The sequence below is a fragment of the Chelonoidis abingdonii genome, chromosome 6 (genome assembly GCF_003597395.2).
Source record: "Chelonoidis abingdonii isolate Lonesome George chromosome 6, CheloAbing_2.0, whole genome shotgun sequence".
Classification (NCBI taxonomy): Eukaryota; Metazoa; Chordata; order Testudines; family Testudinidae; genus Chelonoidis; species Chelonoidis abingdonii.
In genome coordinates this window covers 92,151,622-92,174,457 of record NC_133774.1, presented here as the reverse complement: position 1 = coordinate 92,174,457, position 22,836 = coordinate 92,151,622, and the positions used below count along the sequence as shown (strand labels likewise).

Below are 22,836 nucleotides of genomic sequence, written 5' to 3'. Positions count from 1 at the left end.
GGCAAGCTCAGGGAATAAATGGGAGCGAAATGATTGTCTGCCGTTGTTTTCCCGGAGGAAGGAATGAGTGACGACATTTACCCAGAACCACCCACGACAATGATTTTTGCCCCATCAGGCACTGGGATCTCAACTCAGAATTCCAAGGGGCGGGGGAGACTGCGGGAACTATGGGATAGCTACGGGATAGCTACGGAATAGCTACCCACAGTGCAATGCTCACAGAAATCAACGCTAGCCTTGGACCATGGACGCACACCACCGAATTAATGTGCTTAGTGTGGCCACGTGCACTCGACTTTATACAATCTGTTTTACAAAACTTGTTTATGTAAAATCGGAATAATCCCGTAGTGTAGACGTACCGAAAGAGTGTACAGTAAGGAGACAAAAAGACAAGAAAGAGTGTGTGGGATAGATTTACAACACACAAGCCAGGAGAGATCAGTGAGAAGATAACCAAGTACCTTATGTTTACATATTTGGTGGCTACTGAATTTTATTTATTTAAGTTAAATCCTAAAATTCCCTTCCTTCATCATTCACCACACAGGTCTATCCACCATTTGTCTGGCAACATTCTTCAGTTCTAGTGTCTTTATGCACTTCTCTCTCAGCATTTTGAAAATGGTTTGAAGAGGCACGCTAGCCACATAGCCTTTCAATCCTAGGTCATGAGATTAAAATATCAACAGGTGCAATCATTCCCTCTCCCCACCCTGCCCAATGCTTTCAAGGTCATTGAACATATTTTCTCTATTGTATTTCTTTTAGGCTTGTCGGTATGCTGCAGACTCATTTTACACTTTTGAACAAGAGTGCTGTGTGAAAAAAGTCTAAAGCAATTTTCAAGCCAATAATGGAGCATTTAAGCCACACAGTTTTTCACTGAACGTTAGCATTCATTCTCTCTAGAAGTTACAGCCTGTTCTCAATAAAATTAAATGCTGAATGAAACAACTCTTTGGAACTGACTGAATGATTCAGACAATTGATAATGGGAGACCAAGCCCTTTACCTCTAGCTCAGTGTTTGCATTGTGGTCAAGGCTGTTGGACATTAAAAGTCTTCAGTTTACAGCTTCTGGCACCTATTCTGCATGACAGCAGTCAGTGGTTTCAGTTCATCTCTTATTCCACAAGTGACCCACAGAACACATCACAAAAACCATCACCACAATTTGGCTCATTTGTCAACAGTCTCAAAAAAGGCACCAACGAGACAGTGGACATAAAAAGTGAACTATCCTTCCAAACCTGCCAAGCAGTGTGCGCGCGCTTGCGCTGTGTGTGTTCTGTGGACACAGGATTTTTATCATCATTGTCATCAATCTAGCATATGTATTTTCACTACAGTCAATTACAAGTAAAGAAACATTTTGCAGTATGAATGGAATAAAATGCACTCGGGCAGGGGTTGCTATAACTTGCTATAGCAATCGGTGTATATTAACCCCTTTTCTCTTGTCAGCCATTTTACTATACATGTGAAAAGGCAGAAATTTTCACATGTGATCTGAATTTCCTTGCCTTGGAAATCTATGTATTGGCCTAATGCAGGGATTCTCAAACTTGTTCATAATGCAAATACGTTTTAAAAGAGATAATCTCCGCTCTCATTTATGAGTATGTGGACCATCTCTGTTGATGATGGACTTTCCCCAAGGATGAGATTTCAACAGCAGTTGCTAAAATAAACTAAATACTTTCCCTTAAGCTTCTTTTAATACAGTTTAGATACTGGAACATGAGAGACCCTGTAACACATGATCAGCCAGCTTTACACAGACCACCAGCATGGGATCCACAGACCACCTGAGAACTTCTGGTTAATGAATGCTGTGTTTGACGCCCATTTCTCTATGAAAGAAATAAAAGCCTCTTTTAACACAACATAAAAAAAAAAGACTGTAGGAGGAACACTGACAAGTCCATTACTTTACTGCTAAATCTATTGTAAATACAAGGCTAACTTCTGGCTCTGCTGGAAAAAGTCACAATACATTCAAAGTCATTTTGAACTGTAGTTAAACTAGAAAGACCATAATCAATTAAAGCTCTGCCTGCAGGTGTAGTGGCTCAGAGGTTTATGTTCCAATCAGCCATGTATAAGGACTTGTCTACACTTCAAATTTGTTGCAGGTCAACTTGAGATGTTTCCTGTTAAAATGTCTTCGTCCACAAACAAAATTTTTTGTTGTATATTATCTAGTGTTATCAAACCCTGCTTTGGAAGCAGGATTTCTTGGATGTAGACTGAGTTTACCCATGGCAAAGCAGGTGTGGTTATAACCACATCTTGTAACAAGTGTTGTGCATCTGTCAGATCTTCCTCCCGGTATCCCAGGTTGCTTTCTGGCTCCCTGGGTCAGCTGTGTCCTCTCTATAGCTCCAGGGTCATCCTGTTACATCACCATTTCAATAGTTGCATACAGCCAGGTGCAGTTCTTTGTAATTCCAATTTGTGGTGAGTTCACACATACTTTTGTGTTATACTCCTGATTACTCCTCCGACCACACCATACATTGCCTCCTGCTGCTGCACCATGGTCCCAGACTGAGATTCTGGACTTTACTGAGCTCTGGTAGAGAAGCTTTATTTTGCCCATCTGTATCTTGGCACAGGTATACAAGCAGATACTATCAAGACACTCTGCAGTGCTGCAGTAAGGAAAAGGAGCTCTGAGTGGCCACAGATATGTGAAACACAATTTAACTGTACAGAGAGGTACTACAGCCTACTCTTGCTATGAAGAGCTTGACCATATGTTTGCTAGACATGACACCAGAGTTTGATGTGGATTCTCTGACTGAACCACAAACCCTGGATGTGGGGTGACGCAGTGAGCCCAGAGAACCAGAGTGGTAAAGCTCCAAACCACCTCTGTGTGGAGCTGGAGGATGAAACCGAACCAGAGGGGGACACTGAGGTGTTTGTATAACTTTCCTCTGGCTCATGGCTCTTACTTCCTGCCACTCCTCCCCATACTCAGTACTGTACAAACTCTCCATTCCTTTTGACACTATTATGAAAACACAAAACACCACAAACTTGATATGTTCCAGCCTACACCTCTCATACTGTAGTGCTTATTCATCTTTCTCCCTCCACCTGGTCAACTCCTGCACCCGTCACAAAAATGGTGGCACTGCATAGCTTAAAAAGGAAGGTACTTATTTTAAGTTACCTTTTTTCTTATTCCTCCTCCCACCCCGCCTCCGCCCACATTATTAGTAGAGGAAGAAAGAGGAAAAACAGCATGCAGTAGGACACTGGATACAGAAAGGCAAAGAAGTTCCGGGAGCACATGGCCTTCGAAGTTTGCACAGGAGTATGATTGCTCAATACAATCTTTAATGTTAACAAAGTTCACCACTGTTGTAAGCAGGTGCAACGCTATTGACATAAAAAGATTCATGGGTGAATTTCGCCCACAGCGTTTGCTATTTCATGGCAAATCAGAAAACCAATATTAAAGAACGTATTTGTTGAGTGGCCAAATAAAACAGGGGTTACCTTAACGACATCTCTGAGAGAAAGGTTAATTTTCTGTGTGTGTCAGGATTACTTTCTCTCTCAGGGAGAGTCTGGGAGAGGCAAAGAGAAGGGGTGGGGGAAGGTGAATTTTCCTCTCTGTTTTGTGATTCAGTGAGTTTGAATCACAGTAATCTTCCAGGGAAACCCAGGGAGGGGAAGCCTGGGAGAGGCAACAGTGGGGGGAAAGGGTTTACTTTCCTTGTGTTAAGATCCAGAGGATCTGGGTCTTGGGGTTCCCCGGGCAAGGTTCTGGGGGGACCAGAGTGCACCAGGCACTGGAATTCCTGGTTGGTGGCAACGCTACAAGTACTAAGCTGGTAATTGAGCTTAGAGGAATTCATGCTGGTACCCCATCTTTTAGATGCTAAGGTTCAGACTGGGGAATTATACCATGATAAGGGTAACAGTAAAATTAACCAGGACTATTGCAATGCACAATCCCACATGAAGTTACTGCTATTTGATTTTGTAGAAGGCATAACAGAAAGATTTTCAGCATAAATCTGTGAAAGTGTTTAGGTGTGCTGTGTGGGGTACACCACAGCGAGCCACAAGGGTACATAGGTATGCCCCCTGCAACTTCCCCTGATTGGGGCAGCAACAGAATTGCTTTAACAGATGGGACAAAGAGAAGCCAACACACATTAATATATCATGTTCCCTTTTTAATAAGGCTTCAGGATAGGAATTATTACCATAAACAGTTCATCAGGATCTCGGTTCAGTGCTCCCAAATTTAACATCCATACTCAAGTCTCTGAATCAGGTTAGGCTGGTCTCCTGATGCCAGAAAGAGAAACCAACACTCTCTGTAGCCTGCCTGGCTTCTACTCCCCTCAGTTTCCCATTCTTGTGTTTAAATAGCTCAATCCCAGGGTGGGGCACGGCCTGCTGGATTATCCCCAGTCTGTAGGCTTCAGCCTGTTCCTTAAAGGGGTAGTACTTTCTTTCACATCCCCAAACTAAGGATGTGTTTGTACTTCCATCAGATTGACTTGAGCTACAACAGACTGGTAACTATAAATATCAACTGGCAGGAGTGTGGGTGCATGTGCGCATGACTAAAAAGCATATGCTAACTGTTGTATTTTCAATAAATGCTGCATATTTGCCTTCTCCTATACAAGCACACAGGATCTTTTATAGCATAAGACCTCTTCTCTTCAGTCTATTTCTGTATGAATTGCTGTAAGTGATTTGTCAAACCTAGACTAATCCTTGAAAATTTGAACAGTTCTAACAGGAAAGACTGAGAATGGAAGAGACACGGGATGTACAGCCTGATGGATAGGGCACTCACAGTGGATGTAGGAGATCTGGGTTCAAGTTCCTGCTCTGATTCAGGCACAGCAGAGACTCATATTTCCTGTATCCCAGCTGAGTGCCATAGCCACTGGGCTACTGGTTATAATGGTCTCTTGTCCCCACCCCCAAAATTCCACTGTGAAACCCAAAAAAGTTTAGATGATACTTCCCACAAAAGGGGCAACATTTCCAGTTTGACTATGGAGCACTTTCCAACAAAAAAATTGTTGAAAAATTCCCAATCAGCTCTATTGCCTTCATCTCAGGTGGATCCTCATTCAGTCAGCTGCCTGAGCAGCCATCTATCCCTAGCAACCAGTGACTCTCCTGTTAATACCCAGTGGACAACCTCAACCCCCTCTCCTAGCTCCAGCCACCCTGGGGGATCCATTTGTATGCAGCAAGAAGATGGAGAAGTCTTTTGTGCTGACCTCAAAGGGGTCCCTGTAGAAAGTCTGCCTCTCCTCAGAGAAGGCATGGTGCTTTTTCTCTGCCAGACACTGGGGTAGGGCAAAGCTCCTAACACCCCTAAGCCACAACAAGGCATGGATGTTGACAGCATCTGACCCATTTTAAGTAGATTTCATCCCAGCTGACCCTGCTCAAGAGCTAGGGGTAGCCCCAATGTTGTTAGCCTGCTCAGCAAGTCACTCTGCAAGCTGCCATCCTGCAGGTCCTTGGGGAAGTGGAGGGAGAAGGATCTCAGTTGCAGATGGGCTCTATTGGGCTTGATCTCACAATTCTTTTCCAAAAATCTTGTGTGTTATACTATCTGCCATCATGGCAATACATATCTGATATGCAACTAATCCAGTGAATAATTAACTCCTGAAAGTTATTCATCCATTGTCACATAGACAGTAGGACAATGAAATGAAAGGCAATATGTCTAGTGAAGAACTGCAGCAATAGATTGGCCTTGCATGTTACCTGAGAGACTGTTCTGAGAGTCTGTTCAAATCTTTAGGCTGTAGATACCAGTTCCCTCCCAGGCCCATGGAACTGCCCATTTCCCCCACACATCATGTGCCCTGCAAAAACAAACATAAATAAAAATCCCCCTCTCTCACGTCAGATACTTTTGGTTTTCAATCAGGTTTTTGCTGAAATGCTGATCATTCATGGAATGGCCTGAAATATGAGTTAGCTAACCATATTGCACATAACTGCCAAAATTCAGGGCTTGGAATTTCTGTGCAAGAGAGCATTTCTTCTGAGAGCTTTCCACATTTGTAAAGCCCTTACTCTTTTCTCAGTCAAAACACTTCAAAATGCACGGGTATGAGAGAAGAAAGGGAGTAATGTACTAATTTATAAGCTCTCCCATAAAGGACTAAGTGTTCTTTTATGCATGTTATTCCCTCCTAGGAACAAGGAAACTGAACTGGACTCTGTCTCTTCCTCCTTCACCATAGAAGGCAGGGTTGGCCTCCATCCCCACAATGGCAGGGAGTTTAGTCCACAGAACCATTGCACACTTGGGTTCCACTGGAGGCCAAGGTCAATATTGCAGAGCAGCACACTCCTGTAGCAACCATCTTTCCATTAGCTTTTCCTCTCCAGGAGGGTTTCCAGTTTGCAGTGTAAGCTTAGTCAGTGTGATCTTGTGCCAAGATCACCAACATGGTGGCAGGGGGATTGGGAGACGTTGGGAACATGGAGCCATGGAAATCAGGCCTCCCCCTCATCTGAAGAGGCAGAGACTGAATATGTGTCACATCACAGATGGTTTCCATGGGAGAGTTGGAAGGTGTAAGAGGCTAGCGTGCACACACTTTCCAGTGCTACTATGCAGGAATATGCTACTCTCTGTTCACAAAAGCAGAGGATAGCAGACAGCCTGGCGTGTTAATGTTCACATAGCTTGGGCTACAATGCTGGCCTTGTAGTTTTAACAGCAGACCCTAGGGAGTATCCCATTACTGAATGTTAAAAGGCCTGCATTTTAGAAGAGACCATTTAAAGGAAAGTATTTTGGAAACAGAGGTCTAACAATCTTCCCACAGTTCAGAGGGAATCTACTAAAGTGAAGGAACTGTAAAATGCAAGAGTTCACATTACTTCAAAATATCATAAGTGCTGATGTCTATGCGTTAGGCAGAGTGTAATGTCATTTTTCTGGTGACACTATTTGACTGTGCTTCTTGAGGAGCACAAATGGAACATGGATAGATGCCAAAAATAGAGAGGGAGGGTACCTAGCATTACAGCGCTGTATATTCAGAGATGCAAACAGAGGTATCTTCACTGAGGAAAGTAAGGGCAAATGGGTCCCACAGGACCCAGAAGTAGCCGCAGCCATCACTACTAGACAGGAAATCTGGCAACAATCCAACCACAATAAAGTGCTCACTGGGATTCTGTCTACATTAACATCTGAAATAGTGTTAACACCTTTCTGGAGCATTGTGTTTAAAACATCCAAGGATTAATTTCAAACTGGAGCAAATTTCTTAAATAAAATATATAAAAGTACATAATAAACCTGGTCTGTCAAGCCTTTTCAAGGAAAACAAAACTTAACAAGGTTTTTAAAAAGAACATTGGGGTGTAACAGGAAGCCAACACTATTTAGATTCTTAAATCGCCTCCCTCACCATAGTGTCTCAATGCCCACTGCTGATTTTTGTTTGTAAGTGTTGCAGCTCATAACTTACAATGTATTTTTCCATCCAAAGGTTTGAATAGCAAACTATGGTCCAGAATAAGGTGCCATACAATTTCAAGCGGAGCACAAGTCTATCTTAACACAGCTCTTATACTTTCCTGTTTAGTCAGCTACATCCAGTCTGCTGAGATCCGCTGGTCCCTGAAGGCCACAACTCAGAGTGTAGATCAGAAGGCACTTCATAACAGGAACAATAAACCAAAAAGGATTCCCACCAGCAGAAACCATTCAGCAGCAAAGTGGGGAAGTTACTACTGGATCAGGGATGGTTCCCAAAGGAAAAAAATCTTTGAGGAACGAACATGTCCCTAGTGAACTTTAGTAACAAAAGGCTCAGAAAAGCTATATTTAAATCATGTCACAATATTATTTTAAAGTAGATGTGTGTGTCATTTTTCATATAAAGAATTCTTCATCTGTTAAAGCAGAACTGCCAGCCCCAAGCATTCAGAATTCACAGATTCTAGTTCTTCTGCAAAAGTATCTGAATACTTCTGAGCTTGTTTGCTAATCATATTGGGTTTGGGGAGGGGTGCACAATGTGCAAGACCTTCACATACATACAACCATCATTACCCCTATGTAAGCACAAGGGAATACAAACATTCTTGGAATTCTTGCTGCTATTTTTATTTTAGAAGTTAATGTAAAGGCCAAAAGGCCAAATATAGCAACTATAATGGTACTAAGCTATTGTCAGTTCCAGAGGAAATCATCACTCCTATGTTAATGTCTTGAATCAGTAATGCACATTGTGATAAAGGCTGGGATTCAGTGTAGCTAGACCTGGTCATTCCACTGTCAACCAGATTTTTATCTTGAGGCAGCTGTAGAGAAGATGGCTTAATTTAATAAGCATGCACAGCGATTTTTAGAGACTTCTATCAGGTCTTTAATTCAGTGCATCTACAAGTTTGTGGAATCTAATAGGCAACTCTGCATCCCTGGGAAGACAGCATCATTGACAGAAGAGCTCTATAATGGAATGCAAAGCATTGTTCAAATTAATAGTAGACACAGAGAATGGTTTCCTATTTCAATGGGAGTTTGTTCAGCAAGGCTGCATCCTGTCACCATCATTGTTCAATATCGGCATTGACTGATTGGTGGATAAGCTTCAGGAGGCAGTTGTCAGTGGAGGGTAGCTGAGTGCCATTCTATTTTGAGATCCTGAATATGCTGACGACATCATCTGGTTGGCTCAATCTGACATATGGCTGCAGCTGAAGGCCAGTCTGGTCAGGCAAGAGCAGCACACATCAGTCTGATTTTTTATTCAGTTAAAACAAAATCCCTGGACATTACCATCAAGCAGCCGTCAGCTCGAGATTACAACCCGGATGAGATATCGAGCATGTGACAACTGTCAAATATTTGGGCAGAGTCAAAGACAACTTTGGAAGTTGTCAACACTCCTATAACAGCAGATGCTACCATGTTTCCATCCCTGCAGTGGCCTCTGTCGGGATATCATGACATCAAGCTTGCCAAGAAGCTGCAGAAAACCACACTTTCACAGGCCTTGGGTGGCAGGCCAATCCTTGCCCACAGACAACCTGCCAACCTGAAACGTATTCTCACCAGCAACTGCACACCGCACGATAGTAGCTCTANCTAAAAAAGGCAAAGGAAAAGCAGCATTTTTCTTCTGCATAATAAAGTTCCAAAGTATTAAGTCCATGTTCAGATGTAAATTTTTGAAAGAACAGCCATAACATTTCAGAGTTACAAACAAGCTCCATTCCTGAGGTGTTAGTAACTCTGAGGTTCTACTGTAAATAGTCATTACAGTATTTCAAATGTGACACTTGAGGACTAGCATTTGATAAAATGAAGCACAGGCACGGCAAAATATTTAGCAATACTGTATCAATTATGGGTGGAAAAAGATTTACATTTTGCAATTTATGCTTATCATCTCATCTTCCAAGAGAACTTGCAGAATGCATGCATTGCAACTCATCCGGTATTCTCTGAATGGATGAGTGTTACCTTCATGCCTTAGCCCCCACAGGTACAGAGTAAACCAGCATAGATGTCATTACATTAATTTCTATAGCACTGATAATTCACAAGGTTTACAAACCAAAGCCTTCTCTGGCTCCCATGATGGCAGAACTGCACAGACCTGACAGAGAGCTGAATCAGAAATGTAGAGCAGCAGAGGCTGTCAGTCCCAAAAAGCTGTTTGGTCCTTATGTGCACGCTTCTTAAGCTACAATTTGGTTCAGAATCTGTCTAGAGGGATACATACTACTTCCTCTCCAACTAATCACCAATAAAACATAAGCTGCTTCAAGACAATCGTCTCACAAGAGAATTATGACAGAACATTACCAGTGCTTAATTTGTAATTAAAGAGGTGCCAGGGTTCACACAATTTTTTTTTACTTTCAAAGCTGACACAGCAAGCCCAGAGGTGCTGGGGCTATGAACTGCCAAGTCGAGAGGTGTCCAGGCTTAGCCCTGGCAAACTCTGGCACAAATTAAGCACCGATTATTACTAGAACTACTGTTGGCATTAGGGTAGAGCCAAGAGACCCTAATCAGATCATGGCCCCAAACACATAGTACATTGTATGAGGCAATTAGTGCCCCAAAGAACGTACAAAGCACAAGGCAGTTAGTGCAACAAAGAGCATGCAGTTTACATTAAGATTGGATGTGACATGGAAGTGTAACAAAATGGAGGGAGTTGCAGAAGGTTGCCAAAGGTAACAATGTAGTTACAGAGGCTCAATAAATCCAATTCAAAATGAAATGCAGTGTAAACAAAACAGGAGATATTAATATCAATAGTCCCTGCTGGCTACCAGGCTAGCCATTATCAGCTGGCAGTTTACCATGGACCTCCTGACAGAAGTAGGTCTTGAGAAAGGATCTGAAGAAGGACAGAGAAGCGGCTTTACAGATGCATTTGTGAAATAGTTTCCCCTTGTGTGTGGAGTCGTGAAAGAAAATGTGAAGTGGGAAAAATGAACAAATAAGCAATTTAGACTAACATCATTGGTGAAGTTGAGTCAATGGCAAGACTAAAAAGGGGACGATACAGTTAGCGCCACAGGCCAGAAATATGTTAGTAGCAGCATTTTGAGAAAGCACCTGAAATTGGTAATGTGGATGTGAGGAAGGTCAAAATGGAGAAGAAATTTCTGCACAAGAAAAAGGCAATATCTCGAAAATGTTACAGAGAAAGCAGAAGCAAGACCTGGATATGGCTTTGGATGCATGGGCTAAAGTGAGGGCAAACTTGAAGAGAATACCCAGATTTACAGGCCTGAGTGGATGATGACGTTGTCTATAGTAACAGAGAGAAGAGATAGGGAGAATAGGACAAAGAGGTCAGTTTTGGCCCTGCTAAATGTAGATTTCTGCAAGGGATATCAGAAGCAGGATGAGTTGTAGGAGTGAATGGAGAGAGTCAGAGCAGGAGAGGAGAGGAGAGATTTGAGAGCCATCAACATAAAGACGTGAACATGTGAACATTCATCTGACGAAGTGGGTATTCACCCACGAACGCTCATGATCCAAAACGTCTGTTAGTCTATAAGGTGCCACAGGATTCTCTGCTGCTTTTACAGATTCAGACTAACACGGCTACCTCTCTGATACAGAAAACCACAGTTACACAAAGGCTGTTGCATGTGAAAAGAAGGTCCTAAGACTGAAGACCACTGCATTGATATTTTCAATTCTTGTCATATTTATCAGATGCTTCATAGCAAGTGGCAGGACAAGATCAGAAATGAGGATATTCAAAGCTTAACCCAGCAACCACCTCCATCAGCACCAGCTGGATTTCACCAGCTTTCTTGGTATGGGCATTATTAGAATGGAAGACCAATGAATTCTAAAGTATGTTTACCAATGAAAGCTCCTACACGGCTGGTGATCACATGGGCACCAAAAGCTTTGGTGGCATGCTAAGACTGGCAGTGATGGACATTGGCTGAATATTCAGCCAGACTACCTTAAGAACCGAGCCAGAGATTGATCCAGGTGGTGTTCAGCCTGCAAAGAGACCATGACCCATCATGATGAATAACAATGTACACAGAGGTTTTTTGACACAGAAAGGACCAGCATAGGACCATGAGGCCAAGGTAAGTTATTTTTATCACTGACTTCAAAACAGGAGCAGAGTTTGGTCAATGCTGAAAATTCCACCTGCAATTTCTAAAGTGCTGTTTAGCAACAGCATCATGTGCTGTATTTGTTATATTATAACTCTATGTAACGCATCCATGAGACACCACATTTTGGTGTATTGCCCCCCATTTTGTCACCCATGAAGGATTATTTTCTCCATTACAGATTTGTCATCATTTCTTTGACAATTCTGAATACAGAGATCTGTGTTAGAATTCCATTTTTTGAGCACTGCACATTTTGCCACTAGTAGTGATGTCTGCATGATTGCTTTTGTATTAGCTGAAACATTTAAAGAATCCTACTTCCTTACAGAGAATAGCATGGTAAGAATCCCACACATGAGAAAGCTTAAGACTAAGGTCAACAGCACAGCTTGAAGAGGTCCTACCTTCTCATCCTCGTGCACTTTATTGACATTTTCCATCTGAAAACCGTGGAGGAACTGGATTTTATCAATCTGCTCACGCTGCTTCTGTAGTTCACCTTGGAATTCGTTCTTTTTGAGTTCAACAGCCCCTCTCTCTGCTGCCGCCCTGCGGACTTTTCTTTCTAGTTCCATAATCCGACTCTGAAAGGAGGCAGACAAACAAGAGATAAATATAGATGGTTCCTTTAAGTTAGTGTTACAAGGAGTATTTCTTTGTATGGTCTGACTTCAGACTTTCTGTGAAGAGAAAATCTGATTCACCTGTTATGGATTTTCAGTCTACCACCTTCATCTTCACTGGCTACTTTTTATATTGCATTTATGAAGTGCCCCTCATTTCAGAGTTGTTGCCTAATCCATTGAGTGGTTATTGATTTTTAAGAATTTCCAATTTGTCACTGATTAGATTTGAGGGTTTAAAAGGCTCTGGTCCCGGAATCAGGCACAGCAGAATTAAGTTCTATGTGTGTTTGGGAACTTGACCGTGCACAATGACAACATTCACACTGAGGGCAAAGCAAAGCTTTAAATATTTTTATTAGTATAATTAATAAAAACAAAAGTTTCAACCCAAACAAAAACACTTAAGCTAGTGTCTTACAGAATATAGGTCTGTAGGTTTCTTGCATTGCCACTACATAAAATAGCTCTATGGCCTACAAAGAGTCTACAAACTAATAAGCCATTTCTATTAAGAGGCCACTTCATCCACTAGTGAAAACCAGTAGCTGTTTAACCACACACAGCAACCTTATGGAACAGTTTAGGGCAGGGAGCAAATACCACATATACCTTATATCTAAACCTGCATGAAGCGTGTCAGTGAGATTGAAATATACAAGTTGGTTGGACAACAGAGTTAAAACCCCCACCCTCGCAAAAAGTACTCTAGGGTCTTTAGTGATTAAGTGGTCAGAACGTGTTTAGGACTCAAAGGAAAGAACACCACCACTCAGATCACAAACAGATATTTCTTGAAGAGCTACCTAACCTCTCACCCCTCCATGCAAGTACTGCCCCAGTCTGACTTTCTTATTTTATGTGAATAGGTGGTGTATGGCTGCAGGGCAAAGATACATATCTGTGACGAATCCAACTTTATAAATATGGGAAAATTAACACTTTTTTCCCCGATTGCTTCAAGACCATACTGAAAACCAGTGGAAGATTTAACAAAAGAAATAATCACCATCATATATAGAGAAAATGTCAATGAATTAAGTCTGGGGATTTTATTTATTTATTTATTTATTTTAAGAATTGATTCAATTTTTGCAGGACACTCTGGAGGTACCTCATATGTTCTGTTGCTTGTTCTCTAAGAGTCATTTATATACTTCCTTCTGATTTGTGTAACTGCCAGAATCAGTAGAGATTTTGGGAAGGAGGGTGTACAAATTTCAACAGCATTTGTCAACCATATTAAAACATCTACAGCTTCAGACTGAAGCTTATACTCAATCTGGAATCTAACAGGATATATCAAAATCATTGCCTCTACTGAGACTTCAAGGGAGAAGCCTTGTTACTTCACTGTGTGCCCAGCTAGACAGAGCTATGTTTACAGAAGCCACTTGCCTATCCTTTGCAGCTGGGGTTAAGCTCCTACACTGCAATTACCATAGGAGATGAGACAATGGAAAAACAGAGAAAAATGCTCATGATTAAACCGCAGGAGAAGAGAAAACTCATTCCATCTTAGTCAGCATGGCAGTAAAGTCCTGCCAAGAAAGTGGGTGAGTAAATAGAAACAGAAAGTGGGTGAGTAAATAGAAAGCGTTTTGAAATGTAATGGTAAAGACTCTAAGTGCAGCCCAACCCATAAGATCTAAATGGTGCTTCTTTTCAAACTGTTGCCATGGCATGGGATGGTTTAATGGATGTAAAGAATTTTACATTTCCTTTGGGGAAAGGCACTGCACAACGCAGGCAATCAATAATGGCAAACTCACCTCTCTAGGTTACTGAATCAAGTGTGATCCAGGATGGTAATGACTTTTGCTTGTTATGTCTGATAGAAATAAAAATCTGGGAAAGTTACTTTGCATTTTAGCTTGCCCAATATCAATTGCTGCTTGCCTCTTTATGTAACTCTATAATGTCCTAACCAGCAAGGGCAGCCATAAGCCCAAATGCAGGCGCAGGCAAGGAAAATTTTGGGAGACAAAAAAGTTGGCAGTAGCTGATGAAGAGCAAATATTTGGTGTTTCAGTGGTGATGTGCTGAAAGAACAACAACAAAAAAAATCAACCCAAAACCAAACACCAAACTTGAATATTTAATAACAAGGGAAGTTTATCATGGAGTTATGTCATAAACAGATAGCTAAGGGTTAATGTTTCTTTCACCTGTAAAGGGAACAAAGGGAACCAAACACCTGACTAGAGAACCAATCAGGAAACTGGATTTTGTCAAAACTCAGGCAGGGGAATTCTCTTTGTGTTAGATCTACGGAGGGTAAAGCTCTACAGCACCAGGGAATTGGTGGGAGGGGGAAGAGAGATAGAATCATTTCTGTTTCCTTGTATTTGGGGTTTGTCTCTTTGTGGAATAGAGGAGACATGCTTCTTGGTATTGTGATGTAAAGAGATTGCATCAGTAATTCTCAGGTTAGCCCAGAGAGGTAAGTCTGGGTGAGAGAGAGAGGGGGAAGGGAAGTGGGTTATTTCCCTTTGTGGCGAGACTCAGAGTCTCTGAGTCTTGGGGTCCCTCCAGGGAAGGTTTTGGGGAGACCAGAGGGAGACAAAACCCTGGAATTCTTGGCTGGTGGCAGCGAGATCAAATCTGAGCTGGTAATTAAGCTTAGAGGGGTTCATGCTAGCTTCTCAGGTTATGAACGCTAAGGTTCAAATCGGAGTAGGAAAGCTATGACAAGCTATAACAGCAGTATAAAGCTGCAAAATTACCTGAATGGATAGGACTGGCTAGTGCAAGTGCAATGCCTTTCACAGATACTTCTCTTCACCCCTTTGGTGGAAAACTATTAGGAGCGGAGATTCACAAAGCAAACGCAAAGTTTTGCCCTGTTTTGGTTTGTTTTCATACAGTCCACAAGAATAAATGTCTTTAGCAGCCATATCTATTTGAATCTACAGGAAGGAGTACAAGAATACTACCTGTAGATCAACATTTCGAGAACGTGCAATCCAGTAATTGAAGCCCAAAACGATCATACAAGCCACAAGTGCAGCTATTAAAAGAGGTGGAGATTTCATCCCTCGACGGCTGTTTCCTAGCCCGACCATTTCAAAAGACTGGAAATCTGTAAATTAAAACAAATAAGTCACATACATACTTCTCTGCTAGGACAATTTCATGAATATATCAGACTTTCACTGGAATCAAGAAGAGCTGTGGTTCTGCAATAGCTCAGTTAGGTAAATAAGAATTGGAGTATACCCCCCAGCAAGGAAAGCATTCTCCTCTGGATTTGTAACCTGAAGATCACAAGGCCATACTATGCCATCACTTTTTATGGCAAATTTCATTGGATTTCAGTGTGGAGTACTCCATAAAAGCCTAATGAGATATTAAAGAGCCACAATAACTGTCATACTGGAACAAGCCACTGTCTACCTAGTGAGTTAACCCCTCTCTGGCAGTGGCTAATGTTGGATGCTGACTGGGTAATGCTACTCCATTGGCAGAGGGAGGAAAGGGGTAGATTTTTTTTGGTATCTCATCCCGGTTGGTGATCAGTTTAGTCGCCAGTGCAGTAGGCTAACTTAGGTCTTCATTTTAAAATTTGTCCAAGCTGGTATAATTTCAGATTCTTTTCTTGGTGATACTGACTACTCCAGCTCCTTTCATCAGGAGAAAATATAGAGTAATATTTCTTCCTGATATTGTGCTCTTCTCCTATGTTTGCAAAATGACAGATTTAAAGCTTCCTTTTTTGCAACTTGTAGATTCTGGTGAGCAGGTTTGGTATTTGCATAAAGGGCAGGGAATGTTGCCACACTATGTGCCATGTATTATTTGCAGGCATGAGGAGAGAAGCGTAACAATGATAGAATTTAAACATCTTGCCTAGGTCAGATGTGAGGAGCTGCCTTAAGATATCTCTTGGTATATGAAAACCTCATTTGAGAATTTTGAAAAACATGCTTGGTTTAGTGACTTTAAAGAATGCTTTTTTAAAAAGTGTTATGTAGTTTCATGTATAGTTTTATTACTCATAATTAGCTTTCTGTTTTTTAATTTACTAATAATTAAATCCATTAAAAAAAATAAATAGTTGCTTTTTTATTTCACTGGAAAACACAGCCATCACAAATAGACAAATTACCAATGTCATAGTGAAGTTAATGTATACATCAGGGATCAGCAACCTTTCAGAAGTGGTGTGCCGAATCTTCATTTATTCACTCTCATTTAAGGTTCCACGTGCCAATAATACATTTTAACGTTTTTAGAAGGTCTCTTTCTATAAATTTATAATATAGAACTAAACTATTGTTGTATGTAAAGTACATAAGGCCCAGGTGGCCAGGACCTGGGCAGCATGAGTGCCACTGAAAATCAGCTTGCGTGCCGCCTTCGGCACCCGTGCCATAGGTTGCTTACCCGATATACATACTGATCCACTATCATGACTGAAAGAATGTGTTGATCAGTGAATTAATTCCTTAGTTCTAGTAATCTGTGTGTGATTATTTGACAGATGTTGATTATACACCAGAAAGGCATGATGTTTCATTTGAAAAAAAGATTAAACTGCTCTAAATGGGGCTATTCATGACATATTAGAGATCTGCTCCTTTGAGTCCATTCCTCACACCTCACATCTTATTTTTAAAGACCGAAACAACAAAATAAGTGAATGAAACACTGTATTTTCACTTAAATGCACAGAAACAAAGAACACAAAAGTTGACTCTGAAGAAAAAGACAATTGTTTTAGTATCGCAGCTAAATAACTATTTTACTAAAATATCTTCGCCCCGCCTTCCAGAAGATACCTGCATTCTCTAACTTAGAACCAATGTTTTACTGATACTGGAAGTTGCCTGCTGGAAAGTTTTATAAATGTTTTGGGGTCAATCCATTGTTGAACTACACAACTTCAAATAAATAAATAGAACCCACTTTACACAGTTCTGAAACTTCTTTCTCATGCATTCAAGTTGGACAGGAGATGCACTTCCTTCACTTTAACCAACCTCAGATTTAAGGTGTCAGCTTTCCTTTTGAGAAAGAAGCTGAATTTCCTATGCCTCAACCAATATTACACTTCAGGTATCAGCTTTCTATTGGATTGTTATTTAATTTTTAATCCTAAAGATTTGTTCTCAGCGTTTAGATGAAGCAGTTAGAATAATCTGTTTGATCACATTGCAGTTCTTCCATCAACAGTGTTATGTCTTGACATTTCAAGGATCTCTAAATAGCTAGTGATCTTACCAAAGACCATGCAGTATCAGCATAATTGGGGAGTTAGGTTCAGCATTAAATATGAACTTCTTTCTTTTGAAGGTGGAGAAAAAAAGCTATTAAATCAGATGTGACTATTTTAGGGACAATTTTGAAGTTCTTAAGCATCGAGATAAAACTTCAATTGACTTAAATGGGCACATTTAATTAGTAAGGTACGCAGGTTCAAACCACACGCTGCTAACACTTGGTCTGTGCAGCTTCTCATAGTTGTAAGATACTTAACAATTCTGTTGTGCCAAATCAGATAGGAATTACTTCATTTTAGCACTCAGTGCTGTTTCTATAAAATGGAATATTTTGATAAATCTAGGAGCAAAGAGAAATGATCACATTATGTGCAAAAAAAGAGCCGCCCATAAATATACCTCTTCACAAGATAGCGTCTGTTCTTAATGCCCATCTGAGGTCTAGCACAACAGGGCCCCAGTCTCAGTTGGAATCTTAAGGCATACTGTAATAGACACAATAGTAGATTTCCTACATCCTGAACATCCATTATACTACTTGTCTTTGATTTGATTCTCCAGTGTTTTGGTACAACAGTCACAGAATAAAGTATCTTCTCTGAAAGAAGCTACGTCTAAGATTCTGTGTGGTGCTGGAATTTCACAAACAGAAGTGAGCCTGATGCAGTGGGTAAGGATAGCAAACACAGAGTTTGGGGACATTGCCCCAATTTGAAAGGGATGGATTGTCTATTAATATTTCGTACATTCTCTGAATAGGTGTGTTTTTAATAAAGAGACCAACTAGCTAACTTGCTATCCCAATGGGATGCAATTCCCAGTGTCTACCTTATTAAGTATTTAATGATGGTGGAAATTCCCAGATCTATGGATGGAAGTAAACCAAATCACAGAGAGGGTGAAAGAGGACATCAGCAGTGAATGAAGAGCAGAGAAATTGATTGTATTGCTTACCAGTATCACAGTGCCCTAATAGAGCCTGCTTTTAAAATAGTTGGCACGATGTTTAAGGTTTTGTTGTTCCAATTAAGCAACACCTGTTCTTTTTTCTTTCCCCAACCTCAAGACGGGTAGGGGAATGCACAAAGTACCAGACTACTTTGGGGTTTGAATGGCAAATAGGCCAGAAACAATGCCAGATAAAGTTGTATAAGCCAGTATCTGTCCTGTCTTTGAGGCAACAGGAAATAGTGTGGTTTCTTGAAAGACACCTACCTTCCCTTCCTGCTATAAAAAAAACCATGTGTGGCTTAACTGAAACAACAAAGCCTTAAATATAGCCAGCTGGCTATGGGAGCACTTCACATGTGCAAGGGAACTGTGCCACTACCAAACAGAAGTCAGCCATTGGTTTCATTGCACGTGGCGCAGGATCAAGAAAATCTACAGCACAGTCCCAAGGGGCCACCACAGGCACTGTGTAGCTACACAGAGTGGAAGCCATCATGGAAGCAGCAGCAAAAGGGGGGAAAAGTTTATAAAAATGAAACACAGAAGATGACACAAAAACAACAAAGCAATAGGGGCCAAAAGAGAGAGACAGATTCAGTGACAATTTAGTCAGTCCATGAAGTGAAGGGACATATGGGAATGTGTGTCATTACGTAGTGGAATGCTACCTGTCCTTCTCAAGGGAGGCTAAAGCAAAGCTGTGGGAAGCCTTTACTCCTCTTACATAGCATTTGGAAACAGTCAAAAAGCTCTCATCCCTGATGACAATAAGAGGTGGCAAGAGAAGGATGATTTGCACTGACACATTAGTTAAATGAAATGGAATATTTGTTTTTTACATATATTTGAAATCTAGCTTAATATCACCTCAAATTACAAGCAAAATGAAACTTTCATTTTTAACTTATTCTCTGTATTTAGCTATATGCTTACCCATTTGCTCACTTGCAAACACTGAAAGATTTTACAATATGGCACGAGATATTGCAAAGCATATTGCAACATTCATTCCAATTATTTCATAAATTGTCATTAAGTTGGTGGGTGGGGGATGTGTCAGTTTGAGGTAGAAGAGACAAGTCATTTTGCAGGCCAGAATAATTTACTTTGGAGACAGACTGGCTGACTAACTGCTAGTAAGACAGCCACACCGTTCAAATGAAGGAACCATAAATTCAATGTGCACCTTCCCATGTGGAATGGCTAGAAAACTCAAAAGGGATTTCAAAGGATTTGATAGGTTGTTACAATGGACAAATTTGATAGCCCATTGCTTATATATAGTTCTCTCCAGAAGTCCTGATTTTACCATAAGAACTGCATTGTTAATGAGTTTGTCTTTCTGGAAACTCCATAAAAGGCTGCTTGGATTTAAACAGTTAATATTCATGGAAACATTGTTCTACACTTGAGAGAGTTTAGTGTTTATATTAAGTTAGTATCCCAGACCCCAAATCAGGATCAAGGTCTTATTGTGGAAGATGCTATAAAAAAAAAAACAAAAAAACAAAACCTTACCACATGAACACAGTCTTCTCCCAAAAAGCTTACAGCAAGGGTCGGCAACCTTTCAGAAGTGGTGCCAAGTCTTCATTTATTCATTCTAATGTAAGGTTTCATGTGCCAGTAATACATTTTAACGTTTTTAGAAGGTCTCTTTCTATAAGTCTATAATATATAAATAAACTACTGTTGTATGTAAAGTAAATAAGGTTTTTAAAATGTTTAAGAAACTTAATTTAAAATTAAATTAAAATACAGAGCTCTTGGACCGGTGGCCAGGATCCAGGCACTGTGACTGCCACTGAAAATCAGCTTGTGTGCCGCCTTCGGCACACGTGCCATAGGTTGCCTACCCCTGACTTACAGGCTAAGAATATAGACCTGCAGGGGATCACTTTAAAGTTTTGAAAGTTACAAGAACAGGATACCAAACTACTAAAAACCAGAAAATTAATCAAAAAGTAAAACAACATTCTTTTACTAGGAAGCTACTATTTTTAGAACAAAGAAGGACCCATGGTTAAAAGCAAGCATTCCCAACAGAGAATGAGGGAGAAAGGACCCTTTCAGTTAATAGGCAGCAAAACTTCCATCTTGAAAACAGCAATAGAGATATAGTTTTACTCACTAAATGGGCAAGAATCTGTTAAACTGTTATTTCTGTTTATGACTGCTTAAAGTACCAAGATAGCACTGCATATTTGGAATAGTTTGTTACACAGCTAAGCAAGGAGCCTAGGAAATGTTACAAATGTGACTATATAGATACCAGTTTGTACAATGTAGATGTCTGGTGGTACAACATATAGTTATTTCAATTGCTGTGTAAGTAGTTTTTTGATTCATAGGTAAGCAAGTCACATTAAGTATGCCAGCCACTTCATACAGGTATTATCATGAGATTAATGTGTCCAGTTACCTGCATAAACATATACAGGAAAACACTGAGAAAACACATAGCAGGAATCCAATTTGTCTTGTGAACCCCAAGTTTCACCTCCCTTAAAAACTACAGTAACTCCACACTTAACATCCTCTCGCTTAAGGTTGTTTTGGCATTATGTCCCCACTCCATTACAGAACATGCTTGTTTAAAGTTGTGCAGTGCTTCTCTATGTCGTTTGGCTGCTTGCTTTTTCCACGGCTGGCAACCCCCCGTTAGCTCCCCTATGCCCCTCCACAGCGTCTCCCAACCACTCCTTCCCCTAGCCAAGTCTCCACTCCACATGCTAAAATCCAGCCTCTGGGTTGCCCCTTTTTCCATAGACAATAAGCAAACCGAGGAGAAAGGATGAACCCCCTCCCCAAATCCTTTTCTGGAACAGAATCAGAAGGGGACACTTTTCCGGAGTAGCCTTGTGATACTTTGCTTCCTTCTCTTACTTCTCACCATCCCTGCACCAAGCAGGGGGCTGCACCTCAGTATAGTTGGCTGCACACTTAAATGCGCCCCCATCCCCAAGATGTGGCTGCATTTCAGTGGTGGGTGAAGAAACTCCCCACCAGAGAGACAGTCTGCAGGAGCCGGGAAACACGTTGCCAGCTCTCCGAGGAGCAGGGATTAGCTACATGGCAGCTGACTGACCCAGTCTCTGCGAGGGACCCTATCACATGGGGCTCCCTCCAGCCCGCTGACCGCCCCCTCCCCACCAAAGCTGCAGGGGAGAGGGGAACCGGTCCCTTTCCTTCCATGGCCAGGCTGCTCTCCTCGCGCACCTTCCAGCCGAGGCGTTTGTGCAGCGAGGAGCCCGGCCCGGGACCCAGGCAGTCCCCGCAGGGATGCGCTCCCGCCGCGGGCGGGGGAAGGGCAGGAGCCCCGCAAAGCGGCGGCACCGAGACTTGCTCACCTTGCTCCGCCGCTTACAGCGCTGCTCGCCTCCGCACGGCCCACTCCCGGGGCTGGGGGACAGCCTGGCCGGCAGCACCTTCCCGGCTCTCCGTAACGGCCCCCGGAGGAAGGGGCGGCTGCTGGCGGCGCGGCGGCCAGAGCAGGAAGCGCGGCGAGGGGAGCCTGCCAATGAGCGGGGAGGGAGCTGAGCGCTCCTAGGCAGGTTGGGCAGCTCCCTCCGCTCCTCAGCCGGCTCCACGCCCACGCCGCTGTCCCCCGAGGCTGGGCCCCACGCGTGTCTGTCGCACCCTCGCGGGACAGAGACAGTAGCCAGGGCTCCCCCCCATGTGCCCGCTGCAGAGGCAGCCCCAGTGCCACAGCCCCCCCGTTGCACCAGCCTCGGGCAGCCCTGCAGACATTGAGGTCCGGCCATATCTTGACCAACCCAGACACTTAGTAGCAGGAAATAGGAGGAATCCTTCTCATCTGCTCCTTAGCACCACTACAACGCCCCCACCCCTCCGGCAATGGTGATTATGGACAGCGCTCCTGGGTTATGGAGCCCCTGACATTCTTGGGATGGTTTTCCAATGTTTCTTTTGGTTTCTTTTGTTTGGAATTTACAGTAGAACCTCCTAGATAGGAATACCAGAGGTACCAACTGACCAGTCAACCCACACACCTCATCTGGACCAGGAAGTAGGCAATAATGCACCAGTGGAGATAAAAAATAATAAAGCAAATATTGCATGACTAAGCAGAATGCCAAGCAATGGCAAGTGCGAACATGTCACACTTTCAACTGACATAAAGCTAGAAATATTTAATAACTTGACAAGGCCATGGTGTTAGCCTCAGCCAGGTATGGGTAGACTAGGGTATCAGGAAATCAGCCATCACTGATATTCGGAAAAGCTAGGAAAAAATAAAGCAATTTGCAAAAGACAGCGGATCAGTAAAAAGCAGGTGTATTTACACCATGAGTTCTCAAACTGGGGGTCAGGACCCCTCAGAGTGCGAGGTTATTACATGGGAGTGGTAAGCTGTCAGCCCCCACCCCAAA

The 22,836-nt window shown here is 42.0% G+C and overlaps 1 protein-coding gene across 1 annotated transcript in view; it reads right to left on the bottom strand.

Moving 5' to 3' along the window:
- The window catches only part of GOLM1 (golgi membrane protein 1), a 54,483-nt gene extending 32,515 nt beyond the window's left edge, over positions 1 to 21,968 (bottom strand). The window contains exons 1-3 of the mRNA XM_032771142.2: positions 21,793 to 21,968; positions 15,206 to 15,351; positions 12,051 to 12,230 (exon numbers count right to left, since the gene is read on the bottom strand). Coding sequence (XP_032627033.1) covers positions 12,051 to 12,230; positions 15,206 to 15,334 — 309 coding nt within the window. The 5' untranslated portion in view covers positions 15,335 to 15,351; positions 21,793 to 21,968. The remainder of the gene's footprint in view (positions 1 to 12,050; positions 12,231 to 15,205; positions 15,352 to 21,792) is intronic.
- Between the last annotated feature and the right edge of the window lie 868 nt (positions 21,969 to 22,836).